The sequence below is a fragment of the Eleginops maclovinus genome, chromosome 6, assembly GCF_036324505.1.
Source record: "Eleginops maclovinus isolate JMC-PN-2008 ecotype Puerto Natales chromosome 6, JC_Emac_rtc_rv5, whole genome shotgun sequence".
Classification (NCBI taxonomy): domain Eukaryota; kingdom Metazoa; phylum Chordata; class Actinopteri; order Perciformes; family Eleginopidae; genus Eleginops; species Eleginops maclovinus.
This window is the reverse complement of record NC_086354.1, coordinates 25,187,998-25,203,432: the sequence shown is the minus strand read 5'-3', so window position 1 is coordinate 25,203,432 and position 15,435 is coordinate 25,187,998. Positions and strand designations below refer to the sequence as shown.

Here is a 15,435-nt window from a genome sequence, read left to right as displayed (position 1 = left end):
CTCTAAGTGTTTCAGAAACAGATTTCCTCTCGTCTTTCAATGATTGTGACTATAGGAAAACGAAGAGATGGTTATTTTGATTCACGTCTGTAAATGTTCTGTAAAAGTATTCTGTGTGTTTACGTTATAGAACTACAACTCCCACAGTCTTGCGTCATGACGTAGTTATAGCAACGGAAAAGGAAGAACCCAGCCGCTTCCGTGTTGTTGTGGTGTTGTTCTGGTTTCTCTCGTCTCTGATTATGAGGCTCCTGATCCACTGAAGCTTTACCCCCCCCCACCCCCACCCCACCCTCTCCCCTCGACATGTCTCTGCTACAGAGCTCCAAGAAGAAGGACCGGCGGATCCTCTCCGGATCGTGCCCGGACCCGAGGTGTGGTGCGCGGCTCTTCTTCCCCGCCGGTTCCGCGAGCATCGAGTGCACGGAGTGCGGCCAGAGGCACGAGCAGAAGCACCTGCTGCGCGTGGAGGAGGTGACGGACCCGGACCTGGTGCTGCACAACCTGCTCAGAAACGCCCTGCTGGGAGTCACCGGGGCCCCGAAGAAAGGCTCTGAGCTGGTGAAGGTGATGGGGCTCTCCAACTACCACTGCAAGCTGCTGTCCCCGGTGCTGACCCGGTACGGCATGGACAAACAGACCGGCAGGGCCAAGCTGCTGCAGGACATGAACCAGGGTGAGATGTTTGACTGCTCGCTGCTGGGGGACAGAGCCTTCCTCATAGAGCCGGATCATGTGTCCACCATGGGTTATGGGAAGGACCGATCCGGGAGCCTGGTTTACCTCCATGACACCCTGGAGGAGGTGAAGAAGGCCAATGGCAGCAGGGAGTGTCTGATCCCGGTCCATGTGGACGGGGACGGGCACTGCCTGGTCCACGCCGTGTCCAGAGCGCTGGTGGGCCGAGAGTTGTTCTGGCACGCCCTGAGAGAGAACCTGAAGCAGAACTTCAAGCAAAACCTGGACCGCTACAAGGCCCTCTTTCAGGATTTTATCGACGCTGCGGAGTGGGAGGACATCATCAACGAGTGCGACCCGCTGTTCATCCCGCCTGAAGGGGTGCCCCTCGGGCTGCGCAACATCCACATCTTTGGCTTAGCCAACGTCCTCCACCGACCCATAATCCTTCTGGACTCCCTGAGCGGGATGAGGAGCTCTGGGGATTATTCAGCCACCTTCCTGCCCGGGCTGGTGGCCGAGGAGCAGTGCAGTGGGAAAGATGGGAAGCTCAACAAACCCATCTGCATCGCCTGGAGCAGCTCCGGCAGGAACCACTACATCCCTCTGGTGGGGATCAAGAACACGGTGCTGCCCAGACTGCCGGCCCGCCTGCTGCCAAAGGCCTGGGGCGTCCCTCAGGAGCTCATCAGAAAGTACATCAGGCTGGAGCCGGACGGGAGCTGCGTGATCGGCGGCGACCGCAGCCTGCAGGACAAATACCTGATGCGCCTGGTGAACGCCATGGAGGAGGTGTTCATGGAGAAGCACAGCATCCACCCGTCGCTGGTGGCCGACGTGCACCAGTATGTGTACCGGCGCACCGGCGTAATCGGCATCCAGCCCGAGGAGGTGACCGAGGCGGCGAAGAGGTCCGTGATGGAGAACCGGCTGCACCGCTGCCTGATCTGCGGCGCCCTCTCCGAGCTCCACGTCCCCCCGGAGTGGCTGCTACCTGGGGGGAAACTGTACAACCTCGCCAAATCCACCCACGGCCAGCTGCGTCCGGACAAGAACTACAGCTTCCCGCTCAACAACGTGGTCTGCTCCTACGACCCCCAGAAGGACGTCCTCATCCCGGACTATAAACTGAGCTCCCTGAACACATGCAACTGGTGTCACGGCACGTCAGTGCGCCACATCCACGGGGACGGGGCGGTGGTTTACCTGGACGGGGACAGAACCAACACCCGTTCCCAGGGCGGGAAGTGCGGCTGCGGCTTCAAGCACTTCTGGGAGTCAAAGGAGTATGACAACCTCCCCGAGGCCTTTCCCATTACACTGGAGTGGGGGGGTCGTGTGGTGAGGGAGACGGTGTACTGGTTCCAGTACGAGGCCGAGCCGGCTCTGAACAGCAACGTGTACGACGTGGCCATGAAGCTGGTCACCAAGCACTTCCCAGGGGAGTTCGGGAGCGAGATACTGGTGCAGAAGGTGGTCAACACCATCCTGCATCACACCGCCAAGAAGAACCCGGACGAGTACAACCCAGTGTCCATCGATGGCGCTCACGTCCAGCGTCTCACCGACACCCCGGATGTCCAGCCTGTGGCAGACTCGCAGCCGCCCACCAAGATCATCCTGACGGGCCACAAGTCAAAGACGCTGCACAAAGAGGAGCTGACGATGAGCCGGGCGGAGCGCAGCCTCCAGCAGAGCATCAGCGAGCAGGCCTTCGTCACGCAGAGGAGGAGGACCGACAGACTGAAGCAGGAGCAGAAGGGACACCGCGGGTCCTCCCCCCCGAGTGGGTCTCCAGAAACCTCCTCCTCTTCAGCGCCCGCCACGCCCACCAAAACCTCCTCCTCCTCCCCCTCCTCCTCGTCCAATAAGGAGAAGAAGATCCGGGTGACCACCAGCGACGGGCGGCAGGCCATGCTGACGCTGCTGCCCGTCACCACCTTCTCCGAGCTGCAGAAGAGCATCGCCAGCCAGTTCGACGTGCCGCCGGCGCAGCAGCAGTGCATCCGCTACGGCTTCCCGCCCAAAGAGCTGCCCCCCCCACGGGACGGCGAGGAGAACGAGCCGGTGGCGCTGCAGCACGGCGACAGGGTGACGGTGGAGATCCTGAAGGACCCCGAGGAGGACCAGGAGCCCCCGGCAGCAGCCTCCCTCCCCCGGGCCTCCAGCTCGCACTCTGCCCTGCACTCGTTGAAGAGCGAGGAGAGCTCCGGCAGGACGGGCAGCCGGGAGCTGCAGGAGAGCATCGACCTGGAGATGTCCTCCCTCTGCCTCCTCGCCACGTTGATGGGTAAGAGCTTTAAATGTTCACTCAAATTTTAACCTTTATTTTACTCTTTATTTTAGTGTTGTTGCTGATGCTCTGACGCCTGAACTAAACTTCTACAGCTTTATCTGTAAAGCACTTTAAAACCTCCAGACCAAAGTGCTGTCGGGGAAATAAATACACAGATAAAACATCAAAGCTCAGCTAACAAACTGTGTGTGTGTGTGTGTGTGTGTGTGTGTGTGTGTGTGTGTGTGTGTGTGTGTGTGTGTGTGCGCGCTGACTCAGGTGTCTTACCTGCCAGCGGGGTCAAAGGTCGCGGCTGCGTCCAGATAAACAGATACTGGACCTGACGCTGCATTTCCTGTTAGCTCATGTTCAGTAATCGTCCTGCTCTGAGGTGGAAAATATCTCAGTGCATTTACTCTAAAGTACACGTTACATGTACTAGTATTTTATTGTCCGTGTACTTATTTAATTTAGAGGCACATATCAGGGATTGAGGAGCACAGAAAGGCCTTTAATCGTTGGAGTCTCTACGGACTCAGCCTCCACTTAATTGAATGATCATTACCACATGTTTTGTTTTCCAATTAAAGGCACATTTGATATGATGGTTTGGTAAAATATGAACGTTTTGTTGTTTGTTAGTAAGCAAATCCTGGGAAGTATTGTACCAGCATGTTTGCATTATAACACAGGAATAGAAAGGATGTTTTTTAAAACGGCTTTAGAGTTTTTATATTTTTACATAAAAGACAGCAACACAAATGAGATTAGAATCAACTTTATATCCTTTAAAAACAATAAAATGGATCGAACCAGAAGTGCATATCCTATTATAATGTACAGGAGGCTCCGTACAGCGTTAGTGATGCGGTGCGTTTACTGCAGTTCACAGGAAGGCAAGAAGACCCAAAACAACGAGTTAAATCTCATATATTTATACATATGACCAAAAAAATGCTTGAATTTTTCAGTTTCAGAGGGTCTGCCAGAGGTTATATTTGAAGCTCTTTTCAAGCGACTGTTTTCAATTGTTTTATTTAATAGCTTCACACACATCCCTCCTCCTCCTGCTCAGACCTCCAGCTGCTCTCTGTGTGTTCCAGGTGAGGACGTTTGGTCGTACGCCAAGAAACTGCCGCACTTATTCCAGCAGGGTGGCGTCTTCTACAACATCGTGAAGAAGGACATGGGTACGTCTGCAGAATGAAACTTAAAAACTTGGACCGCTGCGACACGCAACCTTACATTCAACTTTTATCCAAAGGAACGTACAATAAGTGCAATAACCCAAAAAGACCCAAACTGCGGGCAACGGCCACAGTACTGACATGTTGAATAAGCCAGACCATGGTGCATCAAGATAAACACCCCGATATAAAACCTCTCACTGACTGTTTAACTTGTCTCTCTGTGGTCTAACCTCCTGTCTGTTGTCAGGCCTGCTGGACGGGAAGCACTGCACGCTGCCTCACCTGACGGGGAAGACGTTCGTGTTCAACGCGGCGGAAGAGCGCCTGGAGCTCTGCGTGGACGCCGCCGGTCACTTCCCGGTGGGCCCCGAGGTGGAGGAGCTGGTGAAGGAGGCGCTGCTGCAGCTGCGCTCCGAGGCCTCCCGGGGCAGCAGGGAGGGCAGCCCGGCGCACGGCGTCCTGCGGCTGGGCAGCGGCGGCGTGGTTCGCAAGAAGGAGGCGCTGCAGAGCCTTAACGCCTTCCAGGGGCGGGGCCACTCTCTGGGCAGCTCATCCCCCCCGGAGCACCGGCCAATCACGCGGCAGCACAGCAGCGGCGTGGACCTGAGCGCCAGCGTGTCCCGCGGTCCCCCCGACCTGTCGCAGATCCCAGAGGACGCCACGCGGGAGCTGGTGCGCATGGCGCCCGGCTTCGTCACCATGAAGGACGGCGGGCGCCCCGACCCCGGGCTGATGGAGCAGCAGCGCCGCCAGCTGCAGGAGATGGTGTCTAGCATCCAGGCATCCATGGAGCGCCACCTGCGGGAGCAGCAGGGGGGGGCATCAGGGGGGGGCGCCGCGGGGGGGGAGGAGAAACAGAAGAACAGCCAACCAATGCCTGCAGAGCGACCTCCGGACGGGAAACCGGACGCCAAGGCAGCGGAGGAGCCGGAGCAGATGGAGAGTCAGGAGGCGGAGCCGGGCGGCGCCACCGAGCCAATGGACCACTCCTGATCCCCGATCACTCCTGATCACTCCTCACCCCCCCACCTCACCCGCCCTCCCTCCCTCGCCGGCATCTTCCCTCCTCCAGTCGGATCAACAGGTTCATCGCATTTCGTCTTCTCTGCAGACGTCCTCATCACTCTGCTGCAACACTGACGCAGTGTGTGTGTGTAAATAAACTCCATGCACTTTGCCACACACACATGGATCTCCACTGGACGCAGTAACACACGGCGTCAGGTTCCTCCTCCTCCTCTCTCCTGTGATGGAGCATCACCGCACTGCAATGTTTGGCGCCAGATTCCAGCATCAGACCCGGGCTGAGTCGCTGCATTCCTGTAGATAGAGTCCTACTCTGTTGGGGGGGGAGCTGTAGTGCAGACATGCTTCCTATAAAGACATGGGGGAGCCGCTTCGACGCCTTCATCGCCGCAGTCTGTCCGACGTCTGAGAAACTGATCCCGCCGTTTGTTTGCTTCTGGTGCTGTGACGCTCTGTGCCGCCTGCAGGGTAACATCCTCATTTTAAAACTCAAACGTTTTATTTACTGTCTAAAAACGTGAGGCAGGAATATCAGTTAGGGCGCAAACGCTGAAATGCCAAAGAACTTTGAGATAATTTAGAAATAGAAAAGAGACTGATTTGTTATTATCAGACGGTTTTGTCACGTGAATTAAAAAGGAGGCTTGATTTTGAACATTTGAACTAAAAGCGTTTAAAGATAATTAAAGACACATTGGAGTGAAAAAGCATTGTTCATTTCAGATTCCGTATTTAATATCAACTGGAAGCTTGTATAAAACATTTCAACATAAAGAAAGCTATGATACATAAAAGGGACCTGCAGTTACCACTTGTTTCCTGCAGGTGGCACTGCCTCGCGAGTAAAATTCAAACCGCTCTGCATTTAAACAGAATATAGCCCTTATAATCCTGGCAGGGGATTCAGAGAAACTACAGAGCTGTATTTGTTTGGAAAAACACGAAAAAATAATCAGTTTTTGCCTTAAAGTTAAATTTCTGATGTGAGAGAGAGAGAGAGAGAGAGAGAGAGGCTTCTGTCCTCTGCACGACAATATCCTTCCAAAAAACAACCAGAAATTACATTTATATAAAAACACCTTTTAAAAGCATCGAATCACAGTTTGATTTTGTGAATATTTACACTCTTAAACAAATATAAATACAGTACTTTTAACACAGCCTGTTTTATCCTGCAGCTACTAACGTCACCAAGTGTTTGTCCCATAAGTCGAGAGATTTATATCATTTATTTTGTATTGATTTATAATTTGATACCAAAAAACAGGTGAATCAATAGGGTTTAGTTACGTTTCTTTTACCCTTGGTGTTGCTTTAAATAGTGGAGGCAGCAGATCCTGTGTCACACTGACAGATATTTCCATGAGTTTTGGCTTTTGCAGCAGCAGGATTAAAGAGTCTTTATTATTACAGTTTTTATTGTTTAACTGGCTGCGTGTTTCTTTAATTTCATGTAGATTTTATTCCTAATATGTGTCTGTTGCAGGATGAGTAATACCTTTGAATAATTCCTCTTTAAATTTAGTTTTTTTATGAGTTAATGTTTGCAATGTTGGGTTTAATTCGTTTACTTTTCAAAAAGGCAAATTAATAAAAATCACCCTGTGATTAGATGCTTTTTAAAAACTGCATTTCCCAGCATCCTTTGTGGCTTTTTCTAAACACAAAGATCAAAATAAATGAACACAAAGTAAAAAGAGAAATGTTGTTTCAGATGCCAAAAAGTGTTAAAGGATGAGTCACGCTCTGGGAAATGTTCTCAGGTTAGCTTAGCTTAGCATAAAGACTGGAAACAGAGGGAAGCTGCTAGCATGGCTGACGGCAAATCCTGCGCGGTTTAAGCTCGTAAATGAACATGTTTAATCTCTTAACTTGAAAAGAAAGTTGTGGTTGTACAGGTTTATGTGCCAGGTTATAAAATGAATGCGTAAATAAACACAAATTGATCGTATTTCTTAAAAATACTAAGAGTCAAAAGGTTTTTCGGGAAATCAGTTTTTCCCCCACAAAAAGGCTCATTTTTGTTCCTACCTGTTTAAAGATCTCATGTTCGACCTGTTTCAGTTTAAAGATGAGAATCGGTTCTCTGATTTTCGGCTAAGTGAGGTTGTTTTCTTTTGTTTGCGGTGGGATTGTGCACTTTGTTCGAGGAAAAGAAAAGATGACCGTTAGCGTAGCATGCTAACGGTCACAGAGGCGGGAACAGAGACAGAGACGCTGCTGTAACTTGAAGTTTTTCTTTGTGCTCGACACTGACATGAAATGTAATCCAGTTGTATAAAGGTATATATTGTAGTATATTCGGACCTGTACAGAGACTGCAGATTCAGTTCCTTCACCTGTTTTTGTTTTTGTTGACTTCTCTCTGCTAATAAAATACCGTTGGTTCACGGCTTCGCTGTTTGCATGTGTGATGCATTTTCAACCCGACAATAAAATCACTTCCTTCACTTGTTTTCTGCATTTTGTCGTCACTGATTTTATCTGTTTGTCTGTTTTAAGAAATATTTAAGTGTTTGTGCGTTACCTTAATGCTTGTAAATGTGAATGTGTACATTACCATCCTGCAGGGATTTAAGCTACATGTTTTCTGTGCGTGTTGCTAAGAAATATTTTTAAAAATCTTCTGTTTTTGCAGATTTTATTCTCATTGAATTAAAAACGGTTTAATTGAAACAAGGATTATTTTTAGTGATTTTTCCCACATCAGTGAATCATATCCTTATGACGTGATGATTTACGTTGTGCTGTTGTAATGCAGACGGTTAACAGCACTTCCAAACATCTACAGGTTGAATTTTTAATTATTGCAGTTCACTTAAGTCAGGTCTGTTGCTGAGGTTATACATTAAAATTTGGTTTGCAATTTTATTGTGTTTTTAGTTATTTATCTGATCAATGAATACATTTACTTTTATATGACGCTATAATACAGTGGGGCAAAAAAGTATTTAGTCAGCCACCAATTGTGCAAGTTCTCCCATTTAAAAAGATGAGAGAGGCCTGTCATTTTTATCATAGGTAAACCTCAACTATGAGAGACAGAATGAGGAAAATAAATCCAGGAAATCACATTGTAGGATTTTAAAGAATTTATTTCAAATGATTGTGGAAAATAAGTTTTTGGTCAATAACAAAAGTTCATCTCAATACTTTGTTATATACCCTTTGTTGGCAATGACAGAGGTCAAACGTTGTCTGTAAGTCTTCACAAGGTTTCCACACTGTTGCTGGTATTTTGGCCCATTCCTCCATGCAGATCTCCTCTAAAGCAGTGATGTTTGGGCTGTCGCTGGGCAACACGGACTTTCAACTCCCTCCAAAGATTTGCTATGGGGTTGAGATCTGGAGACTGGCTAGGCCGCTCCAGGACCTTGAAATGCTTCTTACGGAAGCCACTCCTTCGTTGCCCTGGCGGTGTGTTTGGGATCACTGTCATGCTGAAAGACCCAGCCACGCTTCATCTTCAGTGCCCTTGCTGATGGAAGGAGGTTTTCACTCAAAATCTCACGATACATGACCCCATTCATTCTTTCCTTTACACGGATCAGTCGTCCTGGTCCCTTTGCAGAAAAACAGCCCCAGAGCATGATGTTTCCACCCCCATGCTTCACAGTAGGTATGGTGTTATTTGGAGGCAACTCTGCATTCTTTCTCCTCCAAACACGACCAGTTGAGTTTTTACCAAAAAGTTCCATTTTGGTTTCATCTGACCATATGACATTCTCCCAATCCTCTTCTGGATCATCCAAATGCCCTCTAGCAAACTTCAGACGGGCCTGGACATGTACTGGCTTAAGCAGGGGGACACGTCTGGAACTGCAGGATGTAAGTCCCTGGCGGCGTAGTGTGTTACTGATGGTAGCCTCTGTTACTTTGGTCCCAGCTCTCTGCAGGTCATTCACTAGGTCCCCCCGTGTGGTTCTGGGATTTTTGCTCACCGTTCTTGTGATCATTTTGACCCCACGGGGTGAGATCTTGCGTGGAGCCCCAGATGGAGGGAGATTAGCAGTGGTCTTGTATGTCTTCCATTTTCTAATAATTGCTCCCACAGTTGATTTCTTCACACCAAGCTGCTTACCTATTGCACATTCAGTTTTCCCAGCCTGGTGCAGGTCTACAATTTAGACTCTGGTCTCCTTTGACAGCTCTTTGGTCTTGGCCATAGTGGAGTTTGGAGTATGACTGTTTGAGGTTGTGGACAGGTGTCTTTTATACTGATAACGAGTTCAAAAAGGTGCCATTAATACAGGTAACGAGTGGAGGACAGAGGAGCCTCTTAAAGAAGAAGTTACAGGTCTGTGAGAGACAGAAATCTTGCTTGTTTGTAGGTGACCAAATACTTATTTTACCGAGGAATTTACAATGAATTCTTTAAAAATCCTACAATGTGATTTCCTGGATTGTTTCCCCCATTCTGTCTCTCATAGTTGAGGTATACCTATGATGAAAATGACAGGCCTCTCTCATCTTTTTAAATGGGAGAACTTGCACAATTGCTGGCTGACTAAATACTTTTTTGCCCCACTGTATATTTCATTCTCACCTTAAAGCTTTTATTTTGAGATATTTCGGACTGCTTTAAGTGACTCAAGTGTGATCAAAATAAAAGAATACAATAACCAAACATTATGAATTATTAGATTAATTTAAATTCCTAGAACCATTTAATTAGTTGTAGCTGAAGATGATCAGCTTTAGGACCCTGGGAGTCTCTGTGTGTGTGGGCAACATTTAAAAATAGAAGCAGCAGTGAGGATCAGTTTGGGGGTCAGAGGAGACCTGAACACAGCGGGTAAAAACTGAACGATCCAGCAGGAAAACCCAAAGAGGGTCTGTGTGATCTGCAGAGAGCTGAAGAGACTGTCCTCTGAAACACAGAGTCTCTCACCTGCAGAGATCAGAAAGAAACAGGTGAGTCAGGCTGTCCTTGTGTGAGGCGTTCACTGACCGTAGGTTCTTTATGTTCTTTATCATTCATCTGTTTAATATATTTCCTCTTTTATTCAAGCTGCCGGTTTATTTCTGAGTTTCTTTACAATTAAACTGATTTCTTTTTATCGTAGGGGTCATACACCTTTTATTTTCAACAATTCCTGTTATATATATTATTTTATTTGATGTTATCTTTATTATCTTAGAATTATATATATTGTTTAATAATTGTATGTTCTTTAAAGTAGGTTCACTGGAGATCTGACCTGTATATTACATTTCCTATTTAAACTGCCTGTTTATAAATGTTTAAGTAAACTCAATATTTCATTACATTTGTTATTTTTTGTTGTCTTGTCTGAGAGGTTATCAAACATTTTTTATTTTGTAATTAATTTAATCTTTGTTATTTTAAGTTCTTAGAATTTCACTTTTTGCATTTTAGTTGATTTGATTGATTTTGTTTTTATTATTTTAAGTATTTGTTTTATTTCATGTACATTGTATTTCATTTGATCTGAGATCATCATTTATTTAATCTTCATATTTTCCCACCAATTATACATTTCTGTTGTTCAGACACCTGGTTAAAGTCAATTTACATTTTGTCTCTGTGACTTTTCAGGTATCTGTGAATACGGCAGTCTGTGGGGGTCAGTCTGTGAGGGTCAGTCTGTGAGGGTCAGTCTGTGAGGGTCAGTCTTTGAGGGTCAGTCTGTGAGGGTCAGTCTGTGAGGGTCAGTCTGTGCGGGTCAGTCTGTGAGGGTCATTCTGTGAGGGTCAGTCTGTGAGGGTCAGTCTGTGGGGGTCAGTCTGTAAGGGTCAGTCTGTGAGGGTCAGTCTGTGAGGGTCTGTGAGGGTCTGTGAGGGTCAGTCTTTGAGGGTCAGTCTGTGAGGGTCAGTCTCCAGGATGCTGCAGCTGTGTCAGGTGACCCGCGCCCTGTTCATCAGTAACGCTCGCTCCGCCTGCAGCGAGGAGCTTCTGCAGCGTGAGGCTGTGACGCTCGCCATCAACGTGTCCAAGCAGCAGCCGTTCCCCCCCGCCTCCGCCGTCGTGGCCACGCTGCAGATCCCGGTGTACGACGACCCGTCCGAGGACCTGTACGCTCACTTCGACCGCAGTGCCGACGCCATCCAGCAGGAGGCGCAGCGGGGCGGGCGCAGCGTCGTCTACTGCAAGAACGGACGCAGCCGCTCGGCCACCGTCTGCATCGCCTACCTGATGAAACACCGCGGGCTGACGCTGAGTGACGCCAAGCAGGTGAGAAACGCATCTGACACCGGCCAATCACAAGACAGGATGTTAGAAGGGATAGTTCTTAATGAAGACTACTTACACTAACTCTCAATTCAAGCTGAAGAGATTTTTATGTTTTGTTCTGTGACATAAAATACGTCAGTAAACACCCCACTGATGAGTTTAAAAACAGAGCTCGCTAATAAGAGTCTAAATCAAACGACTAAACGACATCACGCCCAACATTAGCCTCCTTTAGCTTAGCGGTGGAGACGTGAAGTCATGTGACCGTGCTGTAGTTCCTTTATAGCCCAACATTAGCCGCCTTTAGCTTAGCGGTGGAGACGTGAAGTCATGTGACCGTGCTGTAGTTCCTTTATAGCCCAACATTAGCCTCCTTTAGCTTAGCGGTGGAGACGTGAAGTCATGTGACCGTGCTGTAGTTCCTTTATAGCCCAACATTAGCCTCCTTTAGCTTAGCGGTGGAGACGTGAAGTCATGTGACCGTGCTGTAGTTCCTTTATAGCCCAACATTAGCCTCCTTTAGCTTAGCGGTGGAGACGTGAAGTCATGTGACCGTGCTGTAGTTCCTTTATAGCCCAACATTAGCCTCCTTTAGCTTAGCGGTGATGACGTGAAGTCATGTGACCGTGCTGTAGTTCCTTTATAGCCCAACATTAGCCTCCTTTAGCTTAGCGGTGGAGACCTGAAGTCATGTGACCGTGCTGTAGTTCCTTTATAGCCCAACATTAGCCTCCTTTAGCTTAGCGGTGGAGACGTCAAGTCATGTGACCGTGCTGTAGTTCCTTTATAGCCCAACATTAGCTTTTAACCAAAATCCAATTGAAAATTCCCATTGGCTTTTCGTCACTGCAGCTGATTTATTTACAGAGGCCCTCTGTAAAGGGGCATTATCATAAAAACTGTTGGTTGTAATAAAACAATCTGTATTGTTATCGCTTTACCTTTGGCAGCGTTGATATGAAATCATTTTTAAACCAACCTGCTATAGAATGAAAACAGAACAGAGGTCGAGAGGGATATCAGAGACGGAGCGACAGGAACTCTGAGTCAGCAGAAACTGGAGCTGGTGTTTTGGAGGTGCCCTCTGACCACTGACGCTGCATATTTCATATTGCCTTTAAAGTGCTTTGTCTATCACTAATTCTGCTTTGCACTTTGAGTCTTTTACTCACAATATTAGATTAATATTCTCTAATTGTTTCTGTAAATATTTTCCAGAGACAACGGATCAATTATAATGAATTCAGGTCCCTTTAAAATGCACTTATTTAATTACAGATTATTACATTTATCCCAGAATATAATAACGCTTTTTATTTCCCTCAATAGGACAATAACAAAGGAAAAATAAACACATTTTTCACTGAGATAAAGCGACTTAGTTTGTATGTAACATAGTCACATCATTATGGAACACTCACGCTCCGATTGGCTAGCCCTTTGACACATTGTACTTGATAGGCTAAGGGGCGGGACGTCTCTAAGCGGGTTGACCAATCACAACAGAGCAGCCCAGTTAACCAATCGGAGGAAAAGGCACCAATAAGTTTAAGAACATTTATTATTCATTTATTTTTCTGTTTTCCTCAGAAAGTGAAGACGGCTCGTCACGAGATCGATCCGAACCCCGGCTTCCTGTCTCAGCTGCAGCGATACGAGCTGGAGCTGAAGAAGAGACGAGGAAAGAAAGACAGAAAGGTGGAGAGACAGACTGATTGACGGCGAGACAGACAGACAGACAGACAGACAGACAGACAGACAGACAGACAGACAGACAGACAGACAGACAGACAGACAGACAGAGACGTCCTGTATCTCCGTCTGTGACTGAATTAAACTCTGGTTTTTAAGATGGTGTTTTAGGGCTATTGTACATTTAACAAAATAATTAAGAGCTGGAGAAATGGAATCATATTCTGGAAAAAAAATTGGAATTTTCAAAGACTGAAGTCGTACAGTTTGGAGGAAATTCCTGAGATGTTATCCAAATTTGCAAAATGAAGGGATGTGGTTACCAGGCAGAAAACATCAAAAGAAAATTCCTCAGCATGTGAAAAATATTTAAGTTTTATTTTGTAACTTTATGAAGTTTTTTTCTGGTAATTTAAAAGCTATAATCTCAGAGAGGTTCCACATTTCTCCCCCTTTTTATTTTAGAAAATATTTGAATTTAAGCTCCAAAATGTCCTAGTTGTATTTTGAAAAATAAGCAATATTTATTTCAGAGAATATCCAAATGTTGAACTTGAATCTCACTAATGCTGTTATTTTAATTTAATTTTTGTTTTACCCATGGCCCTAAAATAAGACCTTACACAGACATAAGTGTGAGCTGTTTATTTGATTTAAAGCTGATTAAAAATGTCAAAAATAAAAGAGAGCTTCAGTGCGGCTGCTGCTAAATCACAGCTAACAAAAGGAGAAAAAGAGAATTATGGAAACAAAAACAAAAATAAAACAGACTGAATTAAATAGCATTCAATAAAAAAAACAGAGGCTATAATGTTAGGGACTGTGCAAGACAATAATACACATCATAAATGTTTAAATACATATTTTGATATTTTATTGTACAGTTTAGCTGTTATGACAGCTGTAGTAACACAGGTAGACCTAACACCTGTGATAAGAGCTTTCTCTCTTCTTTTCATAAGGGCTAAATGTGTTAGAAATAGAAAACAGTGCAGCTAATTAAGTAAAGATAAAATAATGGAGGCGTTTCCTCGTTATTTTACTTGAAATAAAACGTATTTAAAGTTTCTTTAATGATTTCTTTTAGTAAACCTAAAAGTTGCTCCACCTTTAAAGATGACGGGTGCAGTTCCACCTTCTACCTCTAGATGGAGACGTTTACACTTTATGTTTGGCTGTGGTCTTCATCACTGTGACGCAGTACTGTTGACACGTGATGAATCAGCTGCAGCACATTACATAACCCCCAGCAGGAGCCACTCTTTTTGTAGAGTCTTTCTTCTCCTGGTGGTTGTTGGGCTTCAGGTTTCTGTGGTTTTAATATTTCCTTGTACACTTGGTTGTTTTCCGTCCCTTAGTCGTTGTGTTGCATCAGTTTGTAGACATTCTGCATCTCTTTCTGCACATTTCTCTTGTCCTTGTGTTTGTTGTGCTTCTGTTTTTATATTTCTTTGTTTACATTTTGCTATTACTTTTGGATTGTTTGCTCCCTCGATAGATGTTTTCCGTCTCTTTTAGAAGTGTAACTTCTCCTTGTGTTTGTTTTGCTTCTCTATGTTGTTGTTTTGATGTCATTTAGGTGGTTTTATATTGTTTATATACATTTTGCATATCTTAGGATCATGAATCTGTGCTTAATGAATAAATCAGACGTTAGCTCAGGTTAAGAAGCATTATTCCAAGGTGAAGTCTTTAAGCATTAAACTAGCGACAGTAGCGTGTTATATCTGATGTCAGATCGTAGAAGTAGTTTAAATCTCATCTTAAAGCTGCGATTAAAGATGTTTGGAACAACAGATCAATATTAGGAATCTACAGATAACCTGCTGCAGTATTCTGCATTTTAATGATAAAACTGACTAAACACGTTAGTTTTTCTGTGATGCAGAAATAAAAATAATCTTAAAATCAAGACTTCGATGATTGGTTATATCTTAATCACCTAGATATCGACCCTGGATATAAGTAACTCGACACAAGAACACAGTGTGTGTGTGTGTGTGTGAGTTTGTGAGGGTGTGTTTGTGTGTTTGTGAGGGTGTGTGTGTGTGTGTGTCTGAACAGGTGTGTCTATGTGGTGCTGAGTTAAATCCTTCAGACCTGATGTCATTACAAACCGTGTGAGACCTCACTGCTAAAACAATGAAAGGGTTTCCTGCAGATCAACACCCTCTGCTGCTGGAATCATGTGTCCAAAAATAAATGAAGTTGTGTGATCAGCCGCCTGGGAGATTCATTCAATGTGAAAGAGGCCCTTTTTATACGTGTTAGTGCATGTGAATGGTCTGCAAAGGCTAAAATCCCTTCAGAGGGAGGCCTACCCCCCCCCCCCCCCGCTCCTATTGGCTAGCGCTCCAACACATTGTACGTGATAGGCT

General features: G+C 45.9%; 2 protein-coding genes across 2 annotated transcripts; both read left to right on the top strand.

Annotated features, from left to right (window-relative positions):
* The first annotated feature begins 199 nt into the window (after positions 1-199).
* On the top strand, positions 200-7,625 carry vcpip1 (valosin containing protein (p97)/p47 complex interacting protein 1). Its single transcript, XM_063885627.1, has 3 exons — positions 200-2,968; positions 4,057-4,143; positions 4,391-7,625. Exons 1-3 carry the CDS (start codon positions 307-309, stop codon positions 5,134-5,136), a joined length of 3,495 nt encoding a protein of 1,164 aa, XP_063741697.1. The 5' UTR covers positions 200-306; the 3' UTR covers positions 5,137-7,625.
* Positions 7,626-9,927: 2,302 nt separating this feature from the next.
* Positions 9,928-15,276, top strand: dusp28 (dual specificity phosphatase 28). The gene is made up of 3 exons (XM_063885643.1): positions 9,928-10,083; positions 10,730-11,365; positions 12,956-15,276. The coding sequence occupies exons 2-3, from the start codon at positions 11,015-11,017 to the stop codon at positions 13,082-13,084; spliced, it is 480 nt and encodes a 159-aa protein (XP_063741713.1). The 5' UTR covers positions 9,928-10,083; positions 10,730-11,014; the 3' UTR covers positions 13,085-15,276.
* The last annotated feature ends 159 nt before the right edge of the window (positions 15,277-15,435 follow it).

Excerpts from the sequence above, each read along its gene's own strand:
- vcpip1 (XM_063885627.1), top strand. The coding sequence starts at position 307 with ATGTCTCTGCTACAGAGCTCCAAGAAGAAGGACCGGCGGATCCTCTCC. Across the intron at positions 2,969-4,056 it reads CCTCCTCGCCACGTTGATGG|GTGAGGACGTTTGGTCGTAC; the intron begins GTAAGAGCTTTA and ends TGTGTGTTCCAG. Across the intron at positions 4,144-4,390 it reads CATCGTGAAGAAGGACATGG|GCCTGCTGGACGGGAAGCAC; the intron begins GTACGTCTGCAG and ends GTCTGTTGTCAG.
- dusp28 (XM_063885643.1), top strand. The coding sequence starts at position 11,015 with ATGCTGCAGCTGTGTCAGGTGACCCGCGCCCTGTTCATCAGTAACGCT. Across the intron at positions 11,366-12,955 it reads CGCTGAGTGACGCCAAGCAG|AAAGTGAAGACGGCTCGTCA; the intron begins GTGAGAAACGCA and ends TGTTTTCCTCAG.